Below are 23,501 nucleotides of genomic sequence, written 5' to 3' on the forward strand. Positions count from 1 at the left end.
CAGCCGCAGGTCCCGCCTCCACTCCGCCCCGTCCTCCGGGCCTCGCCCCCGCCCCCTCCGCAGGCACCTCCCCCTGCCCTGCTCGCGGCCCTGCGTAAGCGGGCAGGGGCGGGCTGGAGGCGTTGGTGCTGCCACGTCTTGGCGGCTGCGAGCGTAGCGGCCGAGGGGCAGCGGGCTGTAGCGCGGGAGGCGGGAAGAGGTGGGGCTGGCTCTGAAGCCGGATCCGGATCCAGTGCAGTGTACCCGGGTGGGTGAGAATCCGTCGAGCCTGGAGAAGAGCGCAGACTGCTGACCTCTGCGGGTGAGAGTCTGGGGGTCGGGAGAGAGAGCAGGTCCGGACCGGATGCCCTGAGTGCCAGGTTGGGCCTGCCTTCAGGTTTATCAAACAGGTGTGACTGCTACCCCCGGGCGAGGCGAGCTAGGCCCGGCGAGGGGCGGGAGCAGATTCCGTTCGGGGATCCAGGCATTTATCTTCGCCAGCTGGGTGCACATGGGGGCGTAGAGGGCAGTTTGGAGCAAGTTGAGCGAACGCACGCCTGGAGCAGAGGTTAGGGATGGTGGTCAGTGGTCCAGGCATGCAGGAGGTGGCCTTAGCCAGGCAGGAGCAGAGACTAGGGTGAAATTGACTCCGTTCGGCAGCTTTAACGTGGGGAATTGAAACAGCTGTTCACAGTCTCTGCCGCCTTCGGTTTTGAAATGGGCATGAACGCTGTTGGCCCCCCTGTTCGCTTCGGAGGAGCACCCCACGGCGGTCAGGAGCCACTTGAGGACCTGATTCTGCTCCGAAGATCACCTCCTGCACTGATTAAATTGGGGTTTCACTGTGGGAAAGACGGACATCCTTTGTCTCTTCCGGGGGAATTCTACCCTCTAGAGACACTAAGTATTGTGACTTCTCTTACAGGAGCTAACATTTATGTAAATCGAACTCTTAAAATGCCATACAAAATTGAAGGGCGACTAGTTTTGTTAGGATATACACTCGTGAATGAATCCTAGAATGGATCTCAGGAAATCATTTAGGTCAGTTTCATTAGGCAGGATTCACTGACATTTTGTAGAATAGGGGAAATAGCTCCCAGTCTGGCACGATGATGTCAAGATTGGCCTCTACTGAGTTTGATACTGGAGGGCAAGAACGACATTGGAGGATTTAAGATTCACTCATTGGCTATTACCTTGAGGTCACGTCCCGAAAGCGCCACGTGCTATATAGGGTGCTCATGGATAGACTGGGAATAATGCCTAAATTATAGGGATCAAATAAACTATCAAGAAATTTTAAAATTCTCAACTGAAGTGTAATTGCATAATTTAATATAGCCAGGCCTATTAAAATCATCAGTGAGTGAAGTGTTCTTAGGTTCAAACAAAATTCAAATTGACATTGTTATGAAATGTATGTAGACGAACCCCAAAGTCTCAAACAGCACAAGGTCCCCCTTCCTGCTTTAACCGTGTACTAAATAAAGTACTGCTCCAAGAGCTCATGAGATATAAAGACAAGTTTAGATTTGACCTTAGATTGTTTTTTAAATTTTTATATCAACTTCTGAAATCTTCATTCTCAGTATCTATTACTTGTTGCTCTCAGTTGTTTGTTCCTAGCAGCAGCTCATCCCCTTGTGTATCAGTAAAGATGGTGAGAAACCTGTTGAAATTGTGTCCAGAGAATGGTCAACCAACTGATGTGATCTTAGTAAAAATGAATTGGCTGTATGGTTTTTGTGATATCATTTGTGGCAGTTTGGAAATCTTTCTTCTGGATTTTCTGAATGACCTCCAGATAAGTCTTGTACTATTTGTTATTCACTAGGCATTTATTGTGCTAATCTTACGCATTAAGGGCCTTTAAATACCTGCTAACTTAGTAGTTAAATAGAAAAGGTTTTTGAGAAATACTTAACGGTTAGGGTTGTTTTTAAAATTAGTCTAAAATCTTCAAAGACAGACCCCAACAAGGGAATTCCCTGGCAGTCCAGCAGTTAAAACTTGGTGCTTTCATTGCCATAGACCTGGGTTCGATCCCTGGTTGGAGAGCTAAGATCCCACAAGCAGCACACCCCTCACCCCGACCCCTGGCCAAAAAACCCAAAATCCCAAATAGACTCCAGTGATAATGATGGAATTCGGCTTCAAATTCCTAATGTGGTACCTGGGGCCACTTTAAGATCCTGAAAATTATCTTTTGCAAACCAAATAAACTTAACAATTTTGCTGTTTTCTAAAATCTTTTGAAATTTAGTATCAAATCACACCTTACTTTAACTTACTCAATATATTAATTGGACACCAACAGAATTTTACTACATGGGGACATAGTAAAATAAAAGATAGTAACCTTAAGTATGGCTCTGTTTTATAAAATAGCTCATATAAACATTTTGATATTAATTTTTGATTGTATAAGGATACAGATTCTTAACTTCTATCCAGAATGCTTTAAGAATTTTAACTAGCCTGAAATTCTTATTTTCCAAATATAGGTTATGAGTGCTGCTTTGACTAAATGTTGTGTGTGTGTTAGTCGCTCTGTCATGTACGACCCTGCAACCCATGGACTGTAACCCGCCAGGCTCCTCTGTCCATGGGATTCTCCAGACAAGAATACTGGACTGGATTGCCACTCCCTTCTCCAGAGGATCTTCCGGATCCAGGGATTGAACCCTGGTCTCCCTCATTGTAGGCTGATTCTTTAACAACTGAGCCACAAGGGAAGCCCAAATGAAAGTGAAAGTGGCTCAGTCGTGTCCAACTCTTTGGTCAGGCCAGAATACTGGGTGGGTAGCTGTTCCCTTCTCCAGGGGGTCTTCCCAACCCAGGGATCGACCCCAGGTCTCCCACATTGCAGGCAGATTCTTTACCAGCTGAGCCACAAGGGAAGCCCAAGAATACTGTAGTGGGTAGCCTATCCCTTTTCCAGAGGATCTTCCCTACCCAGGAATCGAACCGGGGTCTCCTGCATTGCAGGTGGCGGCTTTACCTACTGAGCTATCAGGGAAGCCCCTTCTTTCAGATTAGAGTAATCAAGAGCTTCAGGGGCCCAATTATCTGGAACAAATACTAAAGTGCACACACTAAAATTACTTGTAATAAAACCTGTTTCAAATGAACCATGGGTGTGTGCTCAGTCACTTCAGTCAAGTCCAACTACAGTCCATGGGATTTTCCTGGCAAGAATACTGGAGTGGGTTGCCATGCCCCCTCCAGAGTATCTTTCTGACCCAGGGATCAAACCTAAGCCTCCTGCATCTCCTGCTTTGGAGGTGGATTCTTTACTGCTGAGCCGCCAAGAAGTCCCCAGATAGACCATAAGCTGGTTAAATTTTATGAATGATTGTTTTAATCATCACAATTTCCTTTCTTTACTGTTCTTAGATCCAAGCATAGTGTTTAGAGCAAGTTTTCTTCCAAGAATGTTTTCAGTTTAACATAAGCATAACCTTTTTGTAGCCGCTGTACCCAGCAGTGTGACTCATGAATTAATTTAAAAGTGAAAAAACATGAATATATAAAAATAAGTTAACATGAACATACACAAAAATAAATTTTAGATTAGTAGCTAAATTATATCTTGTTGAGCATGTGTAGTGTGCGAGGCACTGGTAGGTGTCTGTATATACTAAGCCATTTCTTCACCAGTTTCATCTCCATTTTACAAATGACGAAACATTGTTTAATTTACACGGCCATGATCAGATAGTTGACATCTGAATATCAGGTCTGACTCTAGAGCCCATGGTCTTTCCTCATCTACGTTTCAGTCTCGGCTTTGGTATAATTTTGTGACCTTGGGCAAGTTACTTGTCTACACCTGCATTTCCTCATCTGTTAACATGGAGATCATCATCAGTACTCTAGGATTGTTACAGTGAGTGAGTAACATGTAAAGTTCTTTGAACAATGCCTGGCACATAATAAGTGCTGAACAAATAATAACTTCTATTATTACACCACACTACCTTCCCAAAGCCTCTGCTAGATTGCAGCATTCCCTATATAGTTACATCGGGTTATGCAATATAATCTAGCTTTATGGAAAAGTTAAAAGTAGTTGCCCTTAGACATACTGTGATTTATGAAATAAGAGAACATCTGGGAGTTGGGTTATTGGTGGAAGTTATTCTGTTATTAAGTGGACTTTAATTTTTTCCTGTATTGCTTTGTTTTATGGTAGTATATTATGCACATAGATAGATGAGATACGGAGCGCTATGGTAGTATATTATGCATATAGATAGATGAGATACGGAGCGCAGAGTACAAGTTATATGCGAATTTTCTACTGTGCATTTTTGACAGCATGGAGGATTTGCACCCTAAACCCGTGCTGGTCAAGGACCAACTCTGGTTTAACTGGGTGTGGTGTTAGAAATGAAAGTTTAGTGTTACCACACAGTCTCCTGGTAATTGTTTGGAAGACTGTTCCCTCCAGCAATCCTCTTCTACAGAAGCGTGCCCCCCCACCTGTTTCTATGCTTCATGTTTTTCATTCTAGCATTCTAGCTTTCATTTAGTTTCAGTTTTATTAAGACTACACCTAATAAGAACCTGACCATTTCTGAATGTTCAAAAAGAGAGAAAAATACCGTAATTAATCATTTTCCAATAGCATGAAAAACACAGGCTATTCTTAAAAAGTTGCTTAGATGCAGCTGAGCAACTTCTAGATTTTTAGAAAACCTGCTATGAAAACAAAATCCAATAGATACTTAGTGTGAATTTATCATAGCTGAGACCAAATATTCCAGTGAATGCAGAGAATCTTCTGTTCATGGTTCATATTTTTTTTAAAGCTACATGCTCAGTAGTCTTCCTTAGTATCAGATAAAACCAACAAATTATTCCTTAATCCAATAATGTTAAAAAAAAAAAAAAGTCATTTAAAAGTCAGATATTCAAAATGCTACGCTAGTAGCACTGGCCCATAGGAAAAAATGTTTTAAAAGTCCTGTTAGAAAAATGGAGTTTAAAAGTGTAACAACTTCTAAATTTAGTCGTTCATTTACTGTATGACAGAATTTCTGAGTTTTCTATATAGCTCTAGCTGTGGCATTTGATGTTACATTCAGGATAGACTAAAATAAGTACCTGGCATACCTGTTAAAGATTTTTTCTAAGTGCCATTCATTTTTATTAAGAAATTGACAATTTTGCCAATCAAAAATTTTCTATTAAATAAAATGCCTTAACATTTAAAATTTTGTTTTAGATCTTACTGCAAAGATGAAACCTGATGAAACTCCTATGTTTGACCCAAGTCTACTCAAAGAAGTGGACTGGAGTCAGAATACAGCTACATTTTCTCCAGCCATTTCCCCAACACATCCTGGAGAAGGTTTGGTTTTGAGGCCTCTTTGTACTGCTGATTTAAATAGAGGTATGGGCTCAGTTTATAAATGCTACTTAGACTTATAATTAGCATTGTTTTTTCCACATACATGATGATGCTGATAATTTTTTTTAAATATTTGACTTTCATATTAGTTTTTTGTGCTTAAATTTTAAAGTGACTGAGAACTTAATTACAATGTGTATAGGCCAGATATTACTGTACTACAGTACTGAATTACACCATTTCAAATGACTTATATACAACAGTGCTCCTTCCTAATTAAGCAGCAAAAAGGGGGAAATTACCTTGTATAAAAAGTAAGAATCTTCTCTAAGAAGCTGGATGGAAAATGAGAATGAAGATAATTTGCCTCAGATAGTTGCAAAAGGTTTTGTCTACATGTATTCCTTTTTTTAATATCTAAATTCTCCAAAATAATATCCTTAAATTTCAGTAACCAAAAATCAACTTTTTACAGTTTTCATTTTTTTGGCAGGAAATCTTAAATTATTTTGGTCGAATCAGTTCTTCAATATATAAAAGTTAAGATTCCCAAAGTTCTATGCTGTTCATATTAACATAACATTAATCGGGAATCTTTAAAAAAACTGTTGTCTCAACAATGTTATATTTTACAAATAATATCATATTTGATCACAATGAGAATCTTGCATTTTTAAAACCAAAGCACGTATTTGGGAAAATTTGACATCCCTTGCATTGAATCTACTGCAAATTACATTTAAAACTGTATATGCTGGTTCTATATACTGAGTCTTAAGGTCAGCACTATTCCAAAAATCTTATGCAGGCAAAAACATTAGTAAAATCTATTATTGTTTTACATATTGATTATATAGAAAGAATGGGTTTGTTTAATCTTTTAAAATAATTTAAGAATGGTTCATTACATAAAGTTTTGAAAAAATAATGCCCACCAGCTTGACACATTGCTTCTTTTAATATATATTTGCTCTTCTCATGACTTGAAATCTGTTTTTCAAAACTAGGTTTTTTTAAGGTACTAGGTCAGCTGACAGAGACTGGAGTTGTCAACCCAGAACAATTTATGAGTAAGTCCTACAGCCTCTTTTTCCTGAAGAAAAAGAAATGAAACAAGATTATATTTTTGTTTCAAACTCTGTTCACTGTCTACTTGTTTTGTTCAAATAGCTGGAAAATATTCAAATAACAAATTAGCTATTATTTGTTTAATGTGGCCAATCTATTCTAGAATCCAAAAGTAACTACTACCATGTTTTACAAAATACCTGGCTATTTTTAGATAATTACTATAGCATAGGACCTGGGTGGCAGTTTTAGAGATTTTCATTATAGTATTTTCCTTCCACGTAGTTAGGTTATTTCACAGAAACTTCATTGTCAAAAATGTAATAAAAATATGTGACGATAGAAACCCAGAAGGGTCAGTTGACATACCCAAAATCACAGGGAGTTGTTGGTAAGGAAAAAACTACAACCTTCCTAACTCCATCCAGTGCTCTTAACACTGTCTTCCTATCTTCTTCATTTTCTTCAATAGGTAATTTTATTTTGTACTCTATATGACCCTCTTGAAGTAAAAGTTATTATTTTGTGATTCTGTTTTCCTTCTTTGAATCTATTTCATCCCATTTCAGACCCATTACTAGAATACAACTGTGGGAATAAACAGTATGTTAATACTCTTGGGCTCAGTTTTTATTCCTAAATTCTTCTTTGTGGGAATACTAGATGAGAAATCATGTTATTTTATCAATATAAGTCAGTTTGAGGGGAAGGTATTTATTCCATTTTTGCTCCTATTTGCTATGTGGCTTTGGAAAAATTACTGGGAAACGGAGACTTTTTTATCTATTTCACAGGGTGCTTTCAAAGCAAACAAAAATGATGATTGTATTTCTAAAACGGGTCATATAATCATGAAACATTTGGGATCACAAGAGGAAAACTGAAAACTACTTTGTCAGATTATAAAATAGCTGTATTAGCCTTCCTTCATTCTGCTAGCAGATCTTTTAAATGTATGGACTATGTTCTAGTCAGTACTGACTGCTGATGTTTCAAATACATGGTCATGCTTAATAACTGACATTTTCTCTAGACACAAAGTTGTAATTTACTGTGATAAAATAGCTTTAAATATTCATTAAATTATTTTGGTTAATTCTAGTATTTTTTTTTTTTTTGGTACCTAATAAAGTTTAATGTCCATATAACACACTTTTCCAATTTCCACAGAATCTTTTGAGCACATGAAGAAATCTGGGGATTACTATGTTACAGTTGTGGAAGATGTGACTTTAGGCCAGATAGTTGCTACAGCAACTCTGATAATAGAACATAAATTCATCCATTCCTGTGCTAAGGTATGTGTTCACATTAATGCTTATGAGTAAAATGGATATCAACTTTGAGTTTCCATCAGACAAGTCTGTTTTCCCACTGCTTTTTACTGCAAAATGAGAGAGCAAAATATAGCCTGGAATAGTTTTGTTTTCTAGAAATCACTTAGTCATTTTCCCATTCTCTTAAGAGTTGTGAGACAGAAAATGTTATTAATATGAATTGTTTGCTAAAAATTGTTCTGTAAGGTGTTAGAATTGGTATCAGTTCAGTTCAGTCACGTCGAACTCTCTGCTACCCCATGAATCGCAGCATGCCAGGTATACCTGTCCATTACCAACTCCCGGAGTTCACCCAAACTCTTGTGCATTGAGTCAGTGATACCATCCAACCATCTCATCCTCCGTCGTCCCCTTCTCCTCCTGTCCCCAACCCCTCCCAGCATCAGGGTCTTTCCAATGAGTCAACTCTTTGCATGAGGTGGCCAAAGTATTGGAGTTTCAGCCTCAGCATCAGTCCTTCCAGTGAACACCCAGGACTGGTCTCCTTTAGGATGGACTGATTGGATCTCCTTGCAGTCCAAGGGACTCTTGAGTCTTCTCCAACACCACAGTTCAAAAGCATCAATTCTTCAGCGCTCAGGTTTCTTCACAGTCCAACTCTCACATCCATACATGAGCACTGGAAAAACCATAGCTTTGACTAGATGGACCTTTGTTGGCAAAGTAATATCTCTGCTTTTTAATATGCTGTCTAGGTTGGTCATAACTTTCCTTCCAAGGAGTAAGCGTCTTTTAATTTCATAGCTGCAATCACCATCTGCAGTGATTTTGGAGCCCAAATAAATAAAAGTGTGACACTGTTTCCACTATTTCCCCATCTATTTCCCATGAAGCGATGGGACCAGATGCCATGATCTTTGTTTTCTGAATGTTGAGCTTTAAGCCAACTTTTTCACTCTCCTCTTTCACTGTCATCAAGAGCTTTTTAGTTCCTCTTCACTTTCTGCCATAAGGGTGGTGTCATCTGCATATCTGAGGTTATTGATATTTCTCCCGGCAATCTTGATTCCAGCTTGTGCTTCTTCCAGCCCAGCGTTTCTCATGATGTACTCTGCATAGAAGTTAAATAAGCAGGGTGACAATATACAGCCTTGACGTACTCCGTTTCCTATTTGGAACCAGTCTGTTCTTCCATGTCCAGTTCTGTTGATTCCTGACCTGCATGTAGGTTTCTCAAGAGGTAGGTCAGGTGGTCTGGTATTCCCATCTCTTTCAGAATTTTCCACAGTTTATTGTGATCCACACAGTCAAAGGCTTTGGCATAGTCAATAAAGCAGAAATAGATGTTTTTCTGGAACTCTCTTGCTTTTTCCATGATCCAGCGGATGTTGGCAATTTGATCTCTGGGTCCTCTGCCTTTTCTAAATCCAGCTTGAACATCTGGAAGTTCACAGTTCACATATTGCTGAAGCCTGGCTTGGAGAATTTTGAGCATTACTTTACTAGCGTGTGAGATGAGTGCAATTGTGCGGTACTTTGAGCATTCTTTGGCATTGCCTTTGGGATTGGAATGAAAACTGACCTTTTCCAGTCCTGTGGCCACTGCTGAGTTTTCCAAATTTGCTGGCATATTGAGTGCAGCACTTTCACAGCATCATCTTTTAGGATTTGAAATAGCTCAACTGGAATTCCATCCCCTCCACTAGCTTTGTTCATAGTGATGCTTTCTAAGGCCCACTTGACTTCACATTCCAGGATGTCTGGCTCTAGATCAGTGATCACATATTTTTTGTACAGTTCTTCTGTGTATTCTTGTCACCTCTTAATATCTTCTGCTTCTGTTAGGTCCATAGCATTTCTGTCCTTTGTCGAGCCCATCTTTGCATGATATGTTCCCTTGGTATCTCTAATTTTCTTGAAGAGAATTGGTATAGACGTAGAAAAATCAAGTCAGCATTGTGGAATTTGTGGAATTAGTGTTTGGAATCACTAATGCTAATTTTTTTCAAAAATGATACTTGGAATGTACTACATTAACACAAATTCCCATCAGTTTCCCAGTGGTCAAGAGTTCAGAATAACATGTTCTAATCATGACCCTTCTAATGCCTGTAGAGTCCCTTCACTCCTCATGATTCACAGGAAATAGTAAAGAAAACAAGATCTAGATAACCCAGTGAGAATATGATAAACATTTGGAATGTATTCTGTGAGGTATGAATTTTGGTGTGGTTTCTGTACTAGAAATTAGTATACTGTATTTGTTATGTCTGAAATAAATTGCTTTTAAGCAGGAATAGGATAATGGATGTAGTACCTTTAGTAACAAGATTACATTTTGGTGATGTGGATTCTGAGATTTGTTTTAAAATAATGGGATGGGATGGCTCGGGATATGGGTGAATTAGGCCACAAATTGATTCACTATATTATTTCTTCTATAATAAGTTTAAAAAATTTGCAATTTTTGAAGTTAAGGTTTATAAAACATTCATCAGTGAATTCTTACCATCATTTGTTGATTTAACTAAAAACAAAACCTACATGCTTAGTCTTTTAAACATTGTGTATATTTTCAGAGAGGACGAGTAGAAGATGTTGTTGTTAGTGATGAATGCAGAGGAAAGCAGCTTGGCAAACTGTAAGTAGGCAGAAACAAGGTAACCGTGGATAAAGCAGCTACTCTCTGTGTTTCAGTTTACATTTTCTTGCCAAGATACTTGTTAAAAATGTTTCCCTGTTTGAAGTTTTTTAAGTGTCATTAATTATGAACCCATTCTCACTCGAGCTTAGACTGAATTTAGTGAAAAGTATTTTTATATATAACTTTTGTCATAAAGTTTGGAAATTGGAACTGTACTGTTAAAACAGCCAACATCTTAAAGTTATTAACTTTTAATAGTAGCACTTTTTCATATTACTAGGAAGAAGAAACTTTTGTTGAGTCAAGTAATTTGTCTATCATGTTTAAAAACAAAGGACATGTTCTCAGTCATATGACTTTTAGAACCGGCCTTCACTGTATAATCCTCTATACATTTATCTAAGTCTTTTAACTTTCATAGGTTAGAATTTGCTTTTTAGTATTTTCTGAGTTTTACGGAATTCACTCAGTAAATATTAAGCACATGTGCTAGATACTATTCAAAGTATTTGATACCTATCAGTGAACAAAACAGACCAATTTCTAGTATTTCTGATGCACGTTCACTTAGCCATACCTTTTATAATTGTGTAACTTCAAGCAAGAGGTTCTGTCTTCAGAATGATGAGGTTTTTTTCTGTATGGGCAACCTGAGAAATTCCTAGTTTTCTCTCAAGGCAGTTAGAATCACATTTTTATACTTGGTTTGGATTCTTTAAGAATTTATAAAGATGTATATGTTTTTGTTTCCACTTCATATTAGACTAAATCCATAGGTAACCTGATACATTCTTTCACAGATATTTAGGTAGCTTTTAAAATGATAAAGAACAAAGCAATTATTTATCCACTTTATGTGGGAATGTTGACTGAATAGTTTTGACTATTCAACACTGACTAAATAGTATGAATAGAATTTAGATACAAAGGCTAATTTTGGCCATATTTTTTAAAAGGCTGCCAGTCTTTGGTGTTAACAATTTTAAAATCTACTTGTAAAGAGGGTTTGGGGTGAGTTTTCTTTTTATTAATAGACCAGAGATTACTACATAAAGTATATCTGGAACAAAATAAAATGCTTTGGGTGATTTAAATGCTTCATATATTTGTAACTTGAATTTTAAATGAATATAGTGAGAAAGGCCATGATATAAACCTATTTGTAATGTAAACAAAGTTTTGTAAACTATTCACTCACATTGTTATTAATATCCATTTTTATTAACAAATGCTCTATGCCTCTCCCCCCAACCCTTTTTAAAATTTCAGGTTATTATCAACCCTTACTTTGCTAAGCAAGAAACTGAACTGTTATAAGATTACCCTGGAATGTCTACCACAAAATGTTGGTTTCTATAAAAAGTTTGGATATACAGTATCTGAAGAAAACTACATGTGTCGGAGGTTTCTAAAGTAAAATCTTTTAAGAAAGACATCTATCAAAGGAGCTGATGCAGCAAGGCTATCCTCTGTTCCTTGAGTTAAAATTATTTTGTTGCTGCGACCAGGTGACCTCCATAAATACTGGATTGTGATACAAGTATAATGACACTTAGAAGATTACTTTGGGCTGGTGGGACATGCTGAATTTAGATTACAAATAAATTATTAAGGGGATGATTTTTAACCAAAGGAGTATATTTTTAACTTGAATCTTTTCTTGCATTGTATTTTTCTAAAGTTTGGCTTCATTTCTTAGTAGTCAGAGTATAGGTAGTAAGGAGTTATGTCTGCTATCTGTACTGCTCATTAAAAGAAAAAAAGCATACAGTGAATAAGATTGTTTCTTATCACTTCATAAAATTAATATTTTTGTTTCAAAGAAATATATCTAAATACCACTTAAGGGTATGTCATTTCACACGTTACATGAAATTGGATGTTAGATATAACTAAATGTAGTACAGTCCAACACTTGCCTATCCTAATACTGTACTGGCAGACAACCTGGTGAGCCTTTAAAAGAAGTAGAAATGAAGATTAACTTATAAAACGTGACAATTAAATATACATCTAAAAGTTGTTATAATTCTAATGTAGCTGAAGTACTACCTGTCTTATATGTGAAATATAATAATTATTCATGTTTAAATATCTAAGAGAAATATAAGGTACTTTTTAACAGTGAGTTAGTAAATAAATCCTGGTATATTATATATTTCTAACCTTATTTCTCATCTTTCCATGGGGTGTCCAAAGCCTGTCTTCTAACATTTTTATGAAAAGCGGATTACAAAGTTGTGGAACATTTTAAAATGTATCATACTACATTTATTACATCCTTAAAATGTTGATGGAAGCTTTTCTATTTAATGTGACTATAATGGTACTATTATTCTGGTCACTATCCTATTTTGATTTTAATTTTTTTTTTAAGTAAGTAAGAATTATATACTTCACAACTGGTTCTTATCTTCTGCATTCCATGTTACATTAAACGTGTTCATATGAATAATTTTGTTAGAATCCTAATGTTTTCTGTGCTTTTCTTGAGTTGTCTATTGAAACAATTAGGTCGAGTCAGGGTTTGTAAAATTTTAATTTTGTGTACTCTTTGTAAAAGGAGCATAGAAAGTAAAAACCACCTGTTTCTCATCCTGTTGACCCACACCTGGTTCAACGAGATTTCCTATTTCCCTCCATGCAGTAAAGCTAGTTAACTTTCTAAATAACAGAAATTCTTTACCAATAGAGGGTGTGCTACTTACCTGCTGATGACCTAAGCACATGAATTGGTGTGTCCCTAGTGAAAGCGACAAAACTAATTTTGCTTTTTAAGAAAAAGGAGTCCTATAACCTTGGTAACAGTAGCTTCACTAGGTATATCCTGGTAATTAAAAACCCATGGTAAAAAATAAACCTAATAGAAACTTCTCTGGTGGTCCAGTGGTTGAGACTCCTTGCTTCCTATACAAGGGGCATGGGTTTGATCCCTGGTTGGGGAACTAAGATCCCTGCGTGGCTGGGACCCTAATAAAAGGCAAATGTTTTATTATAATTCTTACCACTAAACAATGTGAAGTAATATAAGCTGGCTATTTCAATAAATCCCTTTAAATAATGTTCTTACAGTCTTATCTTAAATTCCCCCGATAGGAAACAAAAGTTGTAGGTAAGGTATAATACATAAAAATTGTGTCCCTGAGGAATTGATGATCTGCACGTAGCTTTAGTTAACCAGAAAAGCTTGATTTTACTAAGGCATCCTGTGGGTAAACTTGAGTATGAAAAAAACTGCAGATACATTTCAGTAATACATTTTTGGGTACTCTTCACTTTTGAAAAGGTATAATGAAGTGGCAGTTGTGATTTTTATTTTGTTCCATGTGTTTTATATATTTGTATTTTACTGACTAAAATGCACATCTTTTTTTACATGTAACATTTGGAAATCTGGATGCATTTTATGATCAATTGTTTGTCATGATTTATTCAGCAATATTTTTGCCTTTTAGTGGGATCAAAAAGATAGTGTAGTGATGCTGATGATGACATCTCAGATTTGATGAAGGATATTATGTAGGTAGGCTAACAAGGGGAAAACTAAAAGCATGAAGTATTTTTTTAAATGAGCTGGAAGCTGTTCTACGAATGGCCTTACCTCTGCCTTCAGACACAAATTCCCTCACTTTCAACTCCAAACTTGTTCAAATAATCATTAAAAAATATCTTGAGCCTAAACTTGGGACCTCCCTGTACTGACCTTAATTTTTATGTGTGTAATCACAGTGTTTTAGAAAATACCCTTAAGTGCTTCTCATTATCCAATGTTCATTTGTCCTTCAGATTTAATGTGTGTGTGGGATTAAAACTGGGTTACTTTTACCTAGAAGACAACAATCTAAGTAAAGCGGTTATGGCATAAGCAGTATAAATGAACTTTTCAATCTTTTTTGAGGTATAATGGCACAACAGTTTTAATACAACCACCAATCTTCACAAAATAATTTTAATACTTTGTGCCTGAGCTAGCAGCATCTTGCACTGTGACATTCCTATACATACATAATAAGCATTTTATCCAAGTACAAATGTTAAAAGCAGAGTAACTTAAGCAATTGTCTATACAAAGGTAAATAGACACTGTAGGTTATTTTTTTCTTGAATCATTTTTGCTGCATAGTAAATTGCAATTACATGTCAGTATAATGTTACTGATCTATAGAATACACTTTGAACTGTGAGGTATGGCAACTCCCTATGAGAGAGAGCTAACATGTAAACCTGAATATTTTGAGTGATTTTTTTTTTTTTTTTAGCTGCCATGGATGGGTAAGACAAAAAAAATCCAGCATTCAAAGACCCTAGCAACTTATTTTTCTAATAAAAAAAAAAAAAAAAACTTTTAGTAATTTTCAGCTATTTCCTATCATTTTCTTATTGGAGCACTGATGAATGGACAAAAATATTGAGGTGAAGCTAAGTCTGCTATGGAATTATGGATTAAACAGTTATTTGAAAAAAAAAAAAATCCGCCAGGTAACTGCTCATTTACTTTACATCAAGTTGAGATTTTGATATATATATCTCTATATATGCATCCCAACTTTATAATTCAAGATTGCAGTTAAATACTTCTAAATTCACTTAAATTACCATGGTAATAAGACAATTAGAAACCTTATATTTTCTTTAAAAGGACATGCTTAACATTTTCTGACATTACTTCTAAACTCAGATGAAGCACAAAATCCTCCCAAAACAAATATACTGCTTTGAAAGTTAAGTGGTTGAAAGTTGGTAGCAAAAGCTATCATGGTTTAACATTTCCACCACAGAGTAGATACAAATAAACAAAGGTAACTGCTCTTTATACATCTGATATGAAATTAACACAGACCAATGGACTGAAATTACAAGGTAAGAATACTGCCATTCTAGTTGAATATTTTCAATATTTAAGTTTCATACTTTCAAAATGGACAATAAAGCAGTTCTCCTATGTTCTGATGTGATATCATTTTAAATTCTGTGCCCAGATTAATATTTAATGCTTATAATTGGGTGCTGAGTCACTCATATATTATTCAAATATTCTATAAAATAAATCATGATTGGTTAAATGTACTATAATTAGCTATCACAAAACATCAAAGGAAATAGAGGAATTATAGAAACGGAACCAAATAAAAAGAATAGGAAGAGCTACCAGAAGAACCAGTTAAACACTGGATGGAAGAATATACTTAAAACAAACTTGCAGTGTTCTTATATGAAAGAAAAGTTAAACTTTTTGTCCATATTAATTTGTCCTCAAGAAAATGAAGTCCCTTTTTCTAGTGTCTGTGAGAGTCTTTACAGTGCTGGGCAGGCACTTTAGTGACAACATAAAAATTACAGTGATTAAAAGTGGAAAATTACCAAATATAATTCAATAACCAAACCTGTATCCTTGGCCAGACTATTAGAGAAGATATGTATATTTTAAGAAATTAATTTAGAAAATCTTAACTGTCTCATTTTAAAAATCTAAATGGACTATTATGAAGATTCTTTTAAGCAGTTTTTGTGGAAGGAGCATCATAGATTATTAGTTTGCAAAAGAGATCTTTGCTGACCTACCCAATAGTAATCTATATACAGGGAAGCTGTGTTATCTGGCACTTTACCAACTGGAATTTCTGAACACTCAATGCAAATCTTGACTATACTAGACCACCACACCAAATGATATAACACACCAATCATACAACAGAATACAAGACCTCAAGGGACTGACAATATGCTGTTTTTAGGGTGGTAAAATAGGGGAAGGGAAGAGGAATCAGAAGAAAACCACCTGGGTCAACAGAATTAACGCTTAATTAACAAAGCAGTTTTGATTCACTTCCACTCTCCTGTTATGCTGGATAAAAAAACTTACTGTATTACTTCACCTTAGGGAGGAAAGCAAAGTAGGTAAGTTGGTATAATAGGTTACTTTATGGGGTACCTCTTGGTACCAAAGGAAGGTATGGAAATCACTCTCATCAGTAAAGCACCTCAAGAGAGGACTGAGAAAAATGAAATACAAAGGAGTTTCATTCGTGCTACCCTAAATCATCAACTATAAAAAGTTAAAACACTCCTCTCCTCCCCAACATCATACTTAAAGTAGTAAAAATGTTTTTTTAAGAACAATTTTTATATGTATAAATAAAAACATGGAGAACCTAGGATCCATAAAGTGACTTTGCTAATGCAAATTATGGGGGAAATTTGGATTAACTCAATGTAAAGAAAGAACTGATTACAACACTAATTTGTATACACTGAAGTCTTCCACAATCACTTTTCTACAAAAAATGCATCCTCAAAGAAAACTTACTGTCTGAGCCAGAACAATCTCACAGAATCATTAAGACAACATAAAATGAAGGAGTAAAATGTTCCATATTCCAAATAATTTTACTCAGGTTTCTTCAAGCCTTAAGACTTTCAGTTTAAATTAATTTATGGTTAAAAAAAATTATAGAAAAATGTTCAAAACTTTTCACTGTTCTACATACTAATTTAGAGGTCATAAGGATTTATTTACTTATTTTTTCTAATGAAGCAAGGCACTTTTCTTTTTGGGGCTTTGTTTAGGAAAAATAGTGCTACATTGGTTTATTATATTTAGAACCATTTTGGACAAAGAAAAAATCGGCTACACGACTCCGAAAAGAAGAAACAGAACATTTGGCTTTTAAGAACGCTAAAGGAAAGTCACTTGAAAGTTGAAAACTCTCCTTGTATTTGTGAACATCTGGTATTATAAAGCAAACATTTTCCTTTGTTCATTAAACTTTTTCTTTCTACAGAATAAAATTAGGAAGGTAATAGGAAAGGAAGCAATACTTGGATCATGTTAAAATAAGGACAGTTGGCTGTCATGATTTAAAGATTATTAATAAGGGATCAAGAAGTTTAAAAAAAGATAAACTATTGAATTATACTAAAAAAGAAATGTGGCAGATTCCTACATTTGTTAATGTTTCTGTAAGAGGCTCCATCATAAAATTGAACTGTAAAATTATTTTTAAAATGTAATATGTAGAACATAAAATGAATTTTTAGCAAACTTTAGGAAATTCTTTTGTTATAAATTACCCAGATTTTATAAACAAATCCCCCCTAACTTGCATTTTGTTTAAAGTAACAACTTTATATCATACAAATAAATTTCAAGTATGAAAAGTGCATTATTGCAATAATACCTCTTTGCAAGTCCAAAATTCTTGGTTTATAATAAAACTGTAAAGAATTAAAAAAAAAAAAAAAAGGAGTAAAACCATCAGTGCCATCTATTGCAGAAGTCCAACATCTTAAAATGTTGCTCAACAAGTCGCAGAGAAACACGTCTGGAAGCAACATATAATTGAAAAGAAACTACTTGTGTTTTTACCATTTTACATTATTACTGTCTGTAGTATTTTTCTCCTCAAATAGAAATTCACATCCTCTATAATGCTGCTCTTGAATCAGCCATTCTGCGCAGCTGCCACTTGCATGTTTCCAAAATCATCTTCTTCTTCATGTGTTCTCTTCAAACTGCCTAAAAGTTATTGCATGAACACAACATATGGTATAATGGGAACTTAAATAAATTCATTCATTAGAATGTTACAGCTAGGAAAGGCTTCATTTTTCATGAAGTGTTATCATATATATATGACAATGAAAATTTCATGACTGAATTTTTAATAAACCTTTGTACTGATAAAATACTTTTGTTACAAATAACCCAAAGAACTTTGTATCTTCGTGACATCATCCCTCTTAATAATTATTAAGGTATTTTATATAATGAACATTAATTTTTAAAATAATGGTTCATAAATATTTGGTTACCATTTTCTAGGCATCCATCATAAACATGTGACTCTGAACATATTACTTATGAACTTCATATAACTTTATGAAGTTATAATTTGTATAATTTTATTTTGTAGATGTAATTATCCTTTTGCTTCACAGATGCTGTCAAAAATGTTTTTCCAGTGAAACTGATTGTTATCAACAAGTGTAGAATTGGAAGGAAGGCATGTAGCAGATAAGAGAATTTCTTTTATCTACTCCTCATATCATAGTCTGCTAGTACAGGAATTTCCCACACAGAGTATGTGTGGGATTGTATATGCCCAACAATCATAATCAAGAAATTTGAGTCTCAATGGAGGAAAACTTTAGGGAACAACTGAACTGGTAAAGGGTTTGCTGCGTTATCTGCCAAATAGTTACATCACCTTAAACTTATGCCCTAAAAGTTGTGCTAAATCATGGTTAGTGTTAGTCCAGAGGGTGGATTGGATTCCGAAGGGAAACCAGTATTTCACTACAAGATTAATAAGAAAAGAACAGAAATATAGTACTGATGGAATAAAGAAGAAAATATGCTAGTCGTTAAAATAAGTCTAAATGTGTGCATACGTGCTAAGTCGCTTCAGTTGTGTCCAATCTTTGTGACCCTATAGACTGCAGCCCACTAGGTTCCTCTGTCCATGGGATTCTCCAGGCAGTAATACCGGAGTAGGTTGCCATGCCGTCCTCCAGGGGAATCTTCCTGACCCAGGGATTGAACTTGTGTCTCTTATGTCTCCTGCATTGGCAGTTAGGCTCTTTACCATTACACCACCTGGAAAGCCTTAAGTCTAAATACAGCTGTTATAACAGATTCAGATGCAGTGCTACATCTGCATTCTACTAAAGGAGGTTGAGAGACATAGCTAGCTAATTCAAGGCAGAAAGTGAGGAGGTACAGATAAAGTTCTATGGCAGAATAACTAGAAGTTAGAGGAAGAATAAGTTAATCATCATGTTTTCTTGAGGCAACGACATCTGAACCAAGTTTTTATGGAGAGACTGGATGTGATGCTTTCTAGGTGGAGAATAGAAGACACACGGGTAACCATTAGTAGCTCAGTTTTCTGCAGTACATATATAGAGGTACAGTGAGAGATACAAATAAAGATCAAAAGGGCCTTTAATTACTATCTGTGATGTGTTTGCTTCAGTAAAAAATTAAGCCAACGAAGACTTTTAGACAAGAAGAAAACCACTATTAGAATTATCTTTCATGAAAATATGTCTGGCCACAATGTATGGAACATGTAGGATGGGAGGCCAATACAGACCTGAACTATACTGAGATTAAAGGTATTATAAAAAGAAAGAATTTTTGTTACTGAAGAAACAGAGCCTCCCATTTTGGAAAATGATTACATAGAAGTTGCAAACTAAAGAGTCAATGACAAGTAGGAAGTTAAGCTTGAAGTTTGGTTACATAGTTTCATCAACTAAGGAGGTACAATAGAGTGCTGGACTTGTGGATGAGATCACCAGTGTTCAATTTCTAAATCCAACACTAACCAGGTATGTAACCTATTTTTCCTAACTTAAAAGGCTGTTGGTGCAAATAAGACTGAAAGGAACTCTGGGAGAGAAAAATAATAAACTAATAAATTCCATGAATGCTCTAATAAAAAGAAAGGAGACAAAAAAGGGTAGCAAGGTCTTGGAGAGGAATGTAAACGTTAAAAGATTTTGAGAGCATGCCTGGATCATTAAATGGGGGAGGAAACACTCTAAAATAGGGAAGAAAAAAGGACAGATATTTATGGCAACAGAGAAACTGAGTCACCCTGCTTTCACTTACTAGCCACCTTTTATTTTCAATAAGATCACCTAAGTCTATTTAGGGCCTCCGGTACCAGACCCCTCTTATTATTTTAATCTTTCCAACACAGTTATACTACTTAATTGTGGAGAAGGGAATGACAACTCACTCCAATATTCTAGACTGGAGAATTCCATGGACAGAGGAGCCTGGTGGGCTACAGTCCATGGGGTCACAAAGAGTTGGACACCACTGAGCAACTGACCCTTTCACTTTAAACTACTTAAAGATTTAAAGGTCAACAAAATGGAAATCTGATCTTCCAACCAGCATGTTCTACTTAACTAGTGGCATACACACAGAAGCTCAGTATAATATATAATTAATTATAAAATTAAAATTAGAAATTATTTTAATTCAATAGCCCATCCAAAAGTTTCTAAACAATTTAAATTGCTCAGTGTAACTTGCTAATGAGTGACAGATGCATCTGCATCTTCTCTTCTACTTTTCATATCATCTATCTCCCCAAATTTCTCCAAAATGAAAAAATCCTTACCTGTGGAGCCAGAATGAACAGATAATGACCTTTCTATCTGAAGTGGTGACATCATCTGTATTGTTAATTTTGCTAGGTAGATGGCTTCATATTCCTAGAAAAGATTTTAATTAACTTGAGTATACATTTAACTTGAGTATACAATTAACTTGAGTATACATTTAAATTCTTGGATACCCAAAACAAAATGAAATTTAAAAAGTGGTTAATGCATGCATTATCGGTATTCTTAGTTTATACTGAAAACTCCAGTGCCATATGGCTGTAAGAGAAATGCTTAAAATTCCTATCTTATAATTTCATATATACTGATGAGACTATAAATCAAATCAAGCCAATAGCCTGCAATAGGGTATCACACACTGAACTAGCAATCAGGACATATTCCCTGCCACTGGGGCAGATCTCTGACTTAAGAAGAAAATGAAATAAAATATTAAAAAAATCAGACTAATATAAAGTACTTAATGGATTCAAGTATATTCAGTTCAGTCACTCATTCATGTCTGACTCTTTGTGACCCCATTGACCGCACCCTGCCCATCACCAACTCCTGGAGCTTGCTCAAACTCATTGAGTTGGTGGTGCCATCCAACCATCTCATCCTCTGTTGTCCTCTTCTCCTCCCACCTTCAATCTTCAAGCATATATCTGGTTCAAGTATGTATCTGGTTCTAATTTCTTAAAATCAATAGTCCTCGACTTCCAGTTAAAGATGAAATAATAAAAGCATTCATGTACCTTCTTTCCTTAAAGGGAGGAGATAGAACAAGATATATAGAGAACTCCTGATTTGATGAAACTATAAAACATCGATAACCCTGAATATGAGAAAGAAGAGTAAGGAAAAAAGAACAGTGCCTACCTTTATGACAGAAGAAAGAGAATTATAATTAGGAAGAGGCCTCAAGAGGACTTTTGGAATTCTGGAAAATGTTCAATTTCATTATCTGGATGGTAGTTACATGGATGTTTGTTTACACTTTATGCACTTACATATGTGTATTATATTTCACAATAATATTAAAAAAATGGAACCAGACTAAGCTATGCACAGAAAATACCTGGCTGCATATATCAAACAAAGTGGGTACAATTTAGAGTTCTCCAAAAAGGGTGGCAGACCTAAGACAAATCTTAGAAGCCCCTGCATAGTATGAAGTATGTGTGGGTCTATCAAGGAAAATGTGAACATCCACACCTGGCATTTTTGCAAGAAGCAAGCCTGGTGGAGGAGAAACTGTTGCCAAGCATCTGCTAATCTTGGTCAGCTAAAAGTAAAAACTAAATCACTAATTCTCAGGCTGACTATACCTGAGGATCACCTGAAAAGTCTTAAAACCAGTATATATATACTCAGCTTACCCCTCTCCTTGGCTGCCCCCTTTCCAGTGATTCTCATTTAATGGTATGGGTAAAGTTCCCCAGGTGACTCCAATGTGCATGTAGTATTTATGAACCTAAAAAGGAAAAACCTGTGACAGAGGGGCTCCTTTTCTCCACTCACTGAGTAGATTCATACTAGTGGGAAAAACTGTTGGTGAGAAAGTCTTCCAAAACAACTGGGAAAATTTAAGCTGCCTATATTTCCCAATCTCTCCCCAAAACTTTATTATTGGGAAAATGGCTTATCTAAGAAGAATGCCTCCAGTTCGAAGATGACCAATAATCAAAAATGAACCAATATAAGTCTTATGTAAAAGTGTTTCTAAGGGGAAAAAAGCAACATTATAACCAAAGTCCATATATGAAGAAAACTGCATGAAAATTACACGAGGCAGGTGGAAATTGTGAATAATTCTCCATAAAATCAATGAGATAACGGCATTTCTGAAACAAGTTCAAAGAAGAGATAAAAGGACTCATGGAAGAAATTTAACAATGAAAGAGATGACGTAACTCTTAGAGCTCAATAGAAAAACAGAAAGAAGAAAATAAACCACAGAAATAATGACTGTAAGAGAATCAACAAAGAGGAGAACGGACCATACCATGCAATTCTAGCACATTATTAATGTACCTCTTTCTCCTGGATTGTTCCCAACAGCACATAAATATGCCCTTTCCTACCATATTAGAAAACAAACAAAATGCCCCTCTTAATCCCAGTTTCCCCTCCAACTACTGTTTTTCTGTTTTCCCCTTTTAATTCCTGGAAATATCTGTTCTGGCTGTTCACATTCCTCTCTTCCCATTATGCTTATACGCCCCATTCCACAAAAACTTGTTTGTCAAGGGCACTGATCACTTCGTGCTCCTACTCAATGTCAGTTCTCAGCCCTTACTTAACCTATTATCAACCTCTGAAACAAAGGATCATCTCCTACTCTTAAAATGCCTTCTTCACTTGACTTTCCAAGCACCAGACCATCCTGGTTTTCTTCCCAACTCACTGGCCACTCTTTTCAGCCTCCTCTGCTGATTCCCCATCTCCCCAATCTCTACATGTTGGGAGTACATTAAGTTTCTGTTTTTGAAGTCCTTTTCTACCCACACTCCCTTCTCTGGTGATCTCACTCAGTTTTAAAGCTTTCAATAGCATCCATATACCGAAAACCCCTATATATAAGGTTCTTTCTCATGAACACCAGGCTTATATGCAGACCTGCCCACTATCTAATAGCTCTCTTAACCTTAACATGACCAAAAAGTCTCAATTTTATTCCCTTCAAATTTCATGCAGTTTCTCCTATACAAGTAAGCAACAGTTCCTCTTCCAGTTGTTCAGACTAAAAGGCTTAGAATCATCCCAGTCTCTCTTCTCCAATCCAACAGCAAATTCTGTAAGCTATACTGTCAAGTAAATCCAGAATCTGATCTCTTTTCATCAACAATCACCTCTGTCTAAATCCGTATTCTCTCCTAACTCCCATCACTCCATAGCCTCGTAATTTATGTACTTGCTTCTGCCCTAACCCCAACAACCCTTACAGTATATATACATGGTATACTACATTTAACACAGATGACCCAGTTTATTCCTTCACTTAAAAGTCAAAGGCCTTATTTATAATGGCCTATAAATGCCTATCACGTGG

General features: G+C 35.9%; 2 protein-coding genes across 13 annotated transcripts in view; one reads left to right on the plus strand and one right to left on the minus strand.

Annotated features, from left to right (window-relative positions):
* STYX (serine/threonine/tyrosine interacting protein) overlaps positions 1–23,501 on the minus strand; it is a 111,579-nt gene that overhangs the window by 42,561 nt on the left and 45,517 nt on the right. For 5 of the 8 annotated variants that reach the window (XM_070796887.1, XM_019968117.2, XM_070796890.1 and 2 more), the window contains 2 exons: positions 20,464–20,557; positions 14,263–17,843 (listed from right to left, as the gene is read on the minus strand). In XM_070796887.1, coding sequence (XP_070652988.1) covers positions 17,770–17,843; positions 20,464–20,557 — 168 coding nt within the window. In that variant the 3' untranslated portion in view covers positions 14,263–17,769. Of the gene's footprint in view, positions 1–14,262; positions 17,844–20,463; positions 20,558–23,501 lie in introns of those variants that run through there. The other 3 variants (XR_011568722.1, XM_070796888.1, XM_070796889.1) reach the window with 2 other exon arrangements.
* GNPNAT1 (glucosamine-phosphate N-acetyltransferase 1) lies at positions 76–17,596 on the plus strand. Of its 5 annotated transcripts, none has more exons than XM_019968110.2 (6): positions 76–301; positions 5,213–5,380; positions 6,346–6,408; positions 7,577–7,704; positions 10,263–10,324; positions 11,597–17,596. In XM_019968110.2, the coding sequence occupies exons 2-6, from the start codon at positions 5,227–5,229 to the stop codon at positions 11,742–11,744; spliced, it is 555 nt and encodes a 184-aa protein (XP_019823669.1). In that variant the 5' UTR covers positions 76–301; positions 5,213–5,226; the 3' UTR covers positions 11,745–17,596. The 5 variants fall into 5 exon arrangements, with proteins under 5 accessions (XP_019823669.1, XP_019823671.1, XP_019823670.1 ...); XM_019968111.2 differs by having other exon boundaries at positions 128–389; XM_070796892.1 differs by lacking the exon at positions 76–301 and adding an exon at positions 339–359.

This window comes from Bos indicus, chromosome 10 (assembly GCF_029378745.1).
Source record: "Bos indicus isolate NIAB-ARS_2022 breed Sahiwal x Tharparkar chromosome 10, NIAB-ARS_B.indTharparkar_mat_pri_1.0, whole genome shotgun sequence".
NCBI lineage: Eukaryota > Metazoa > Chordata > Mammalia > Artiodactyla > Bovidae > Bos > Bos indicus.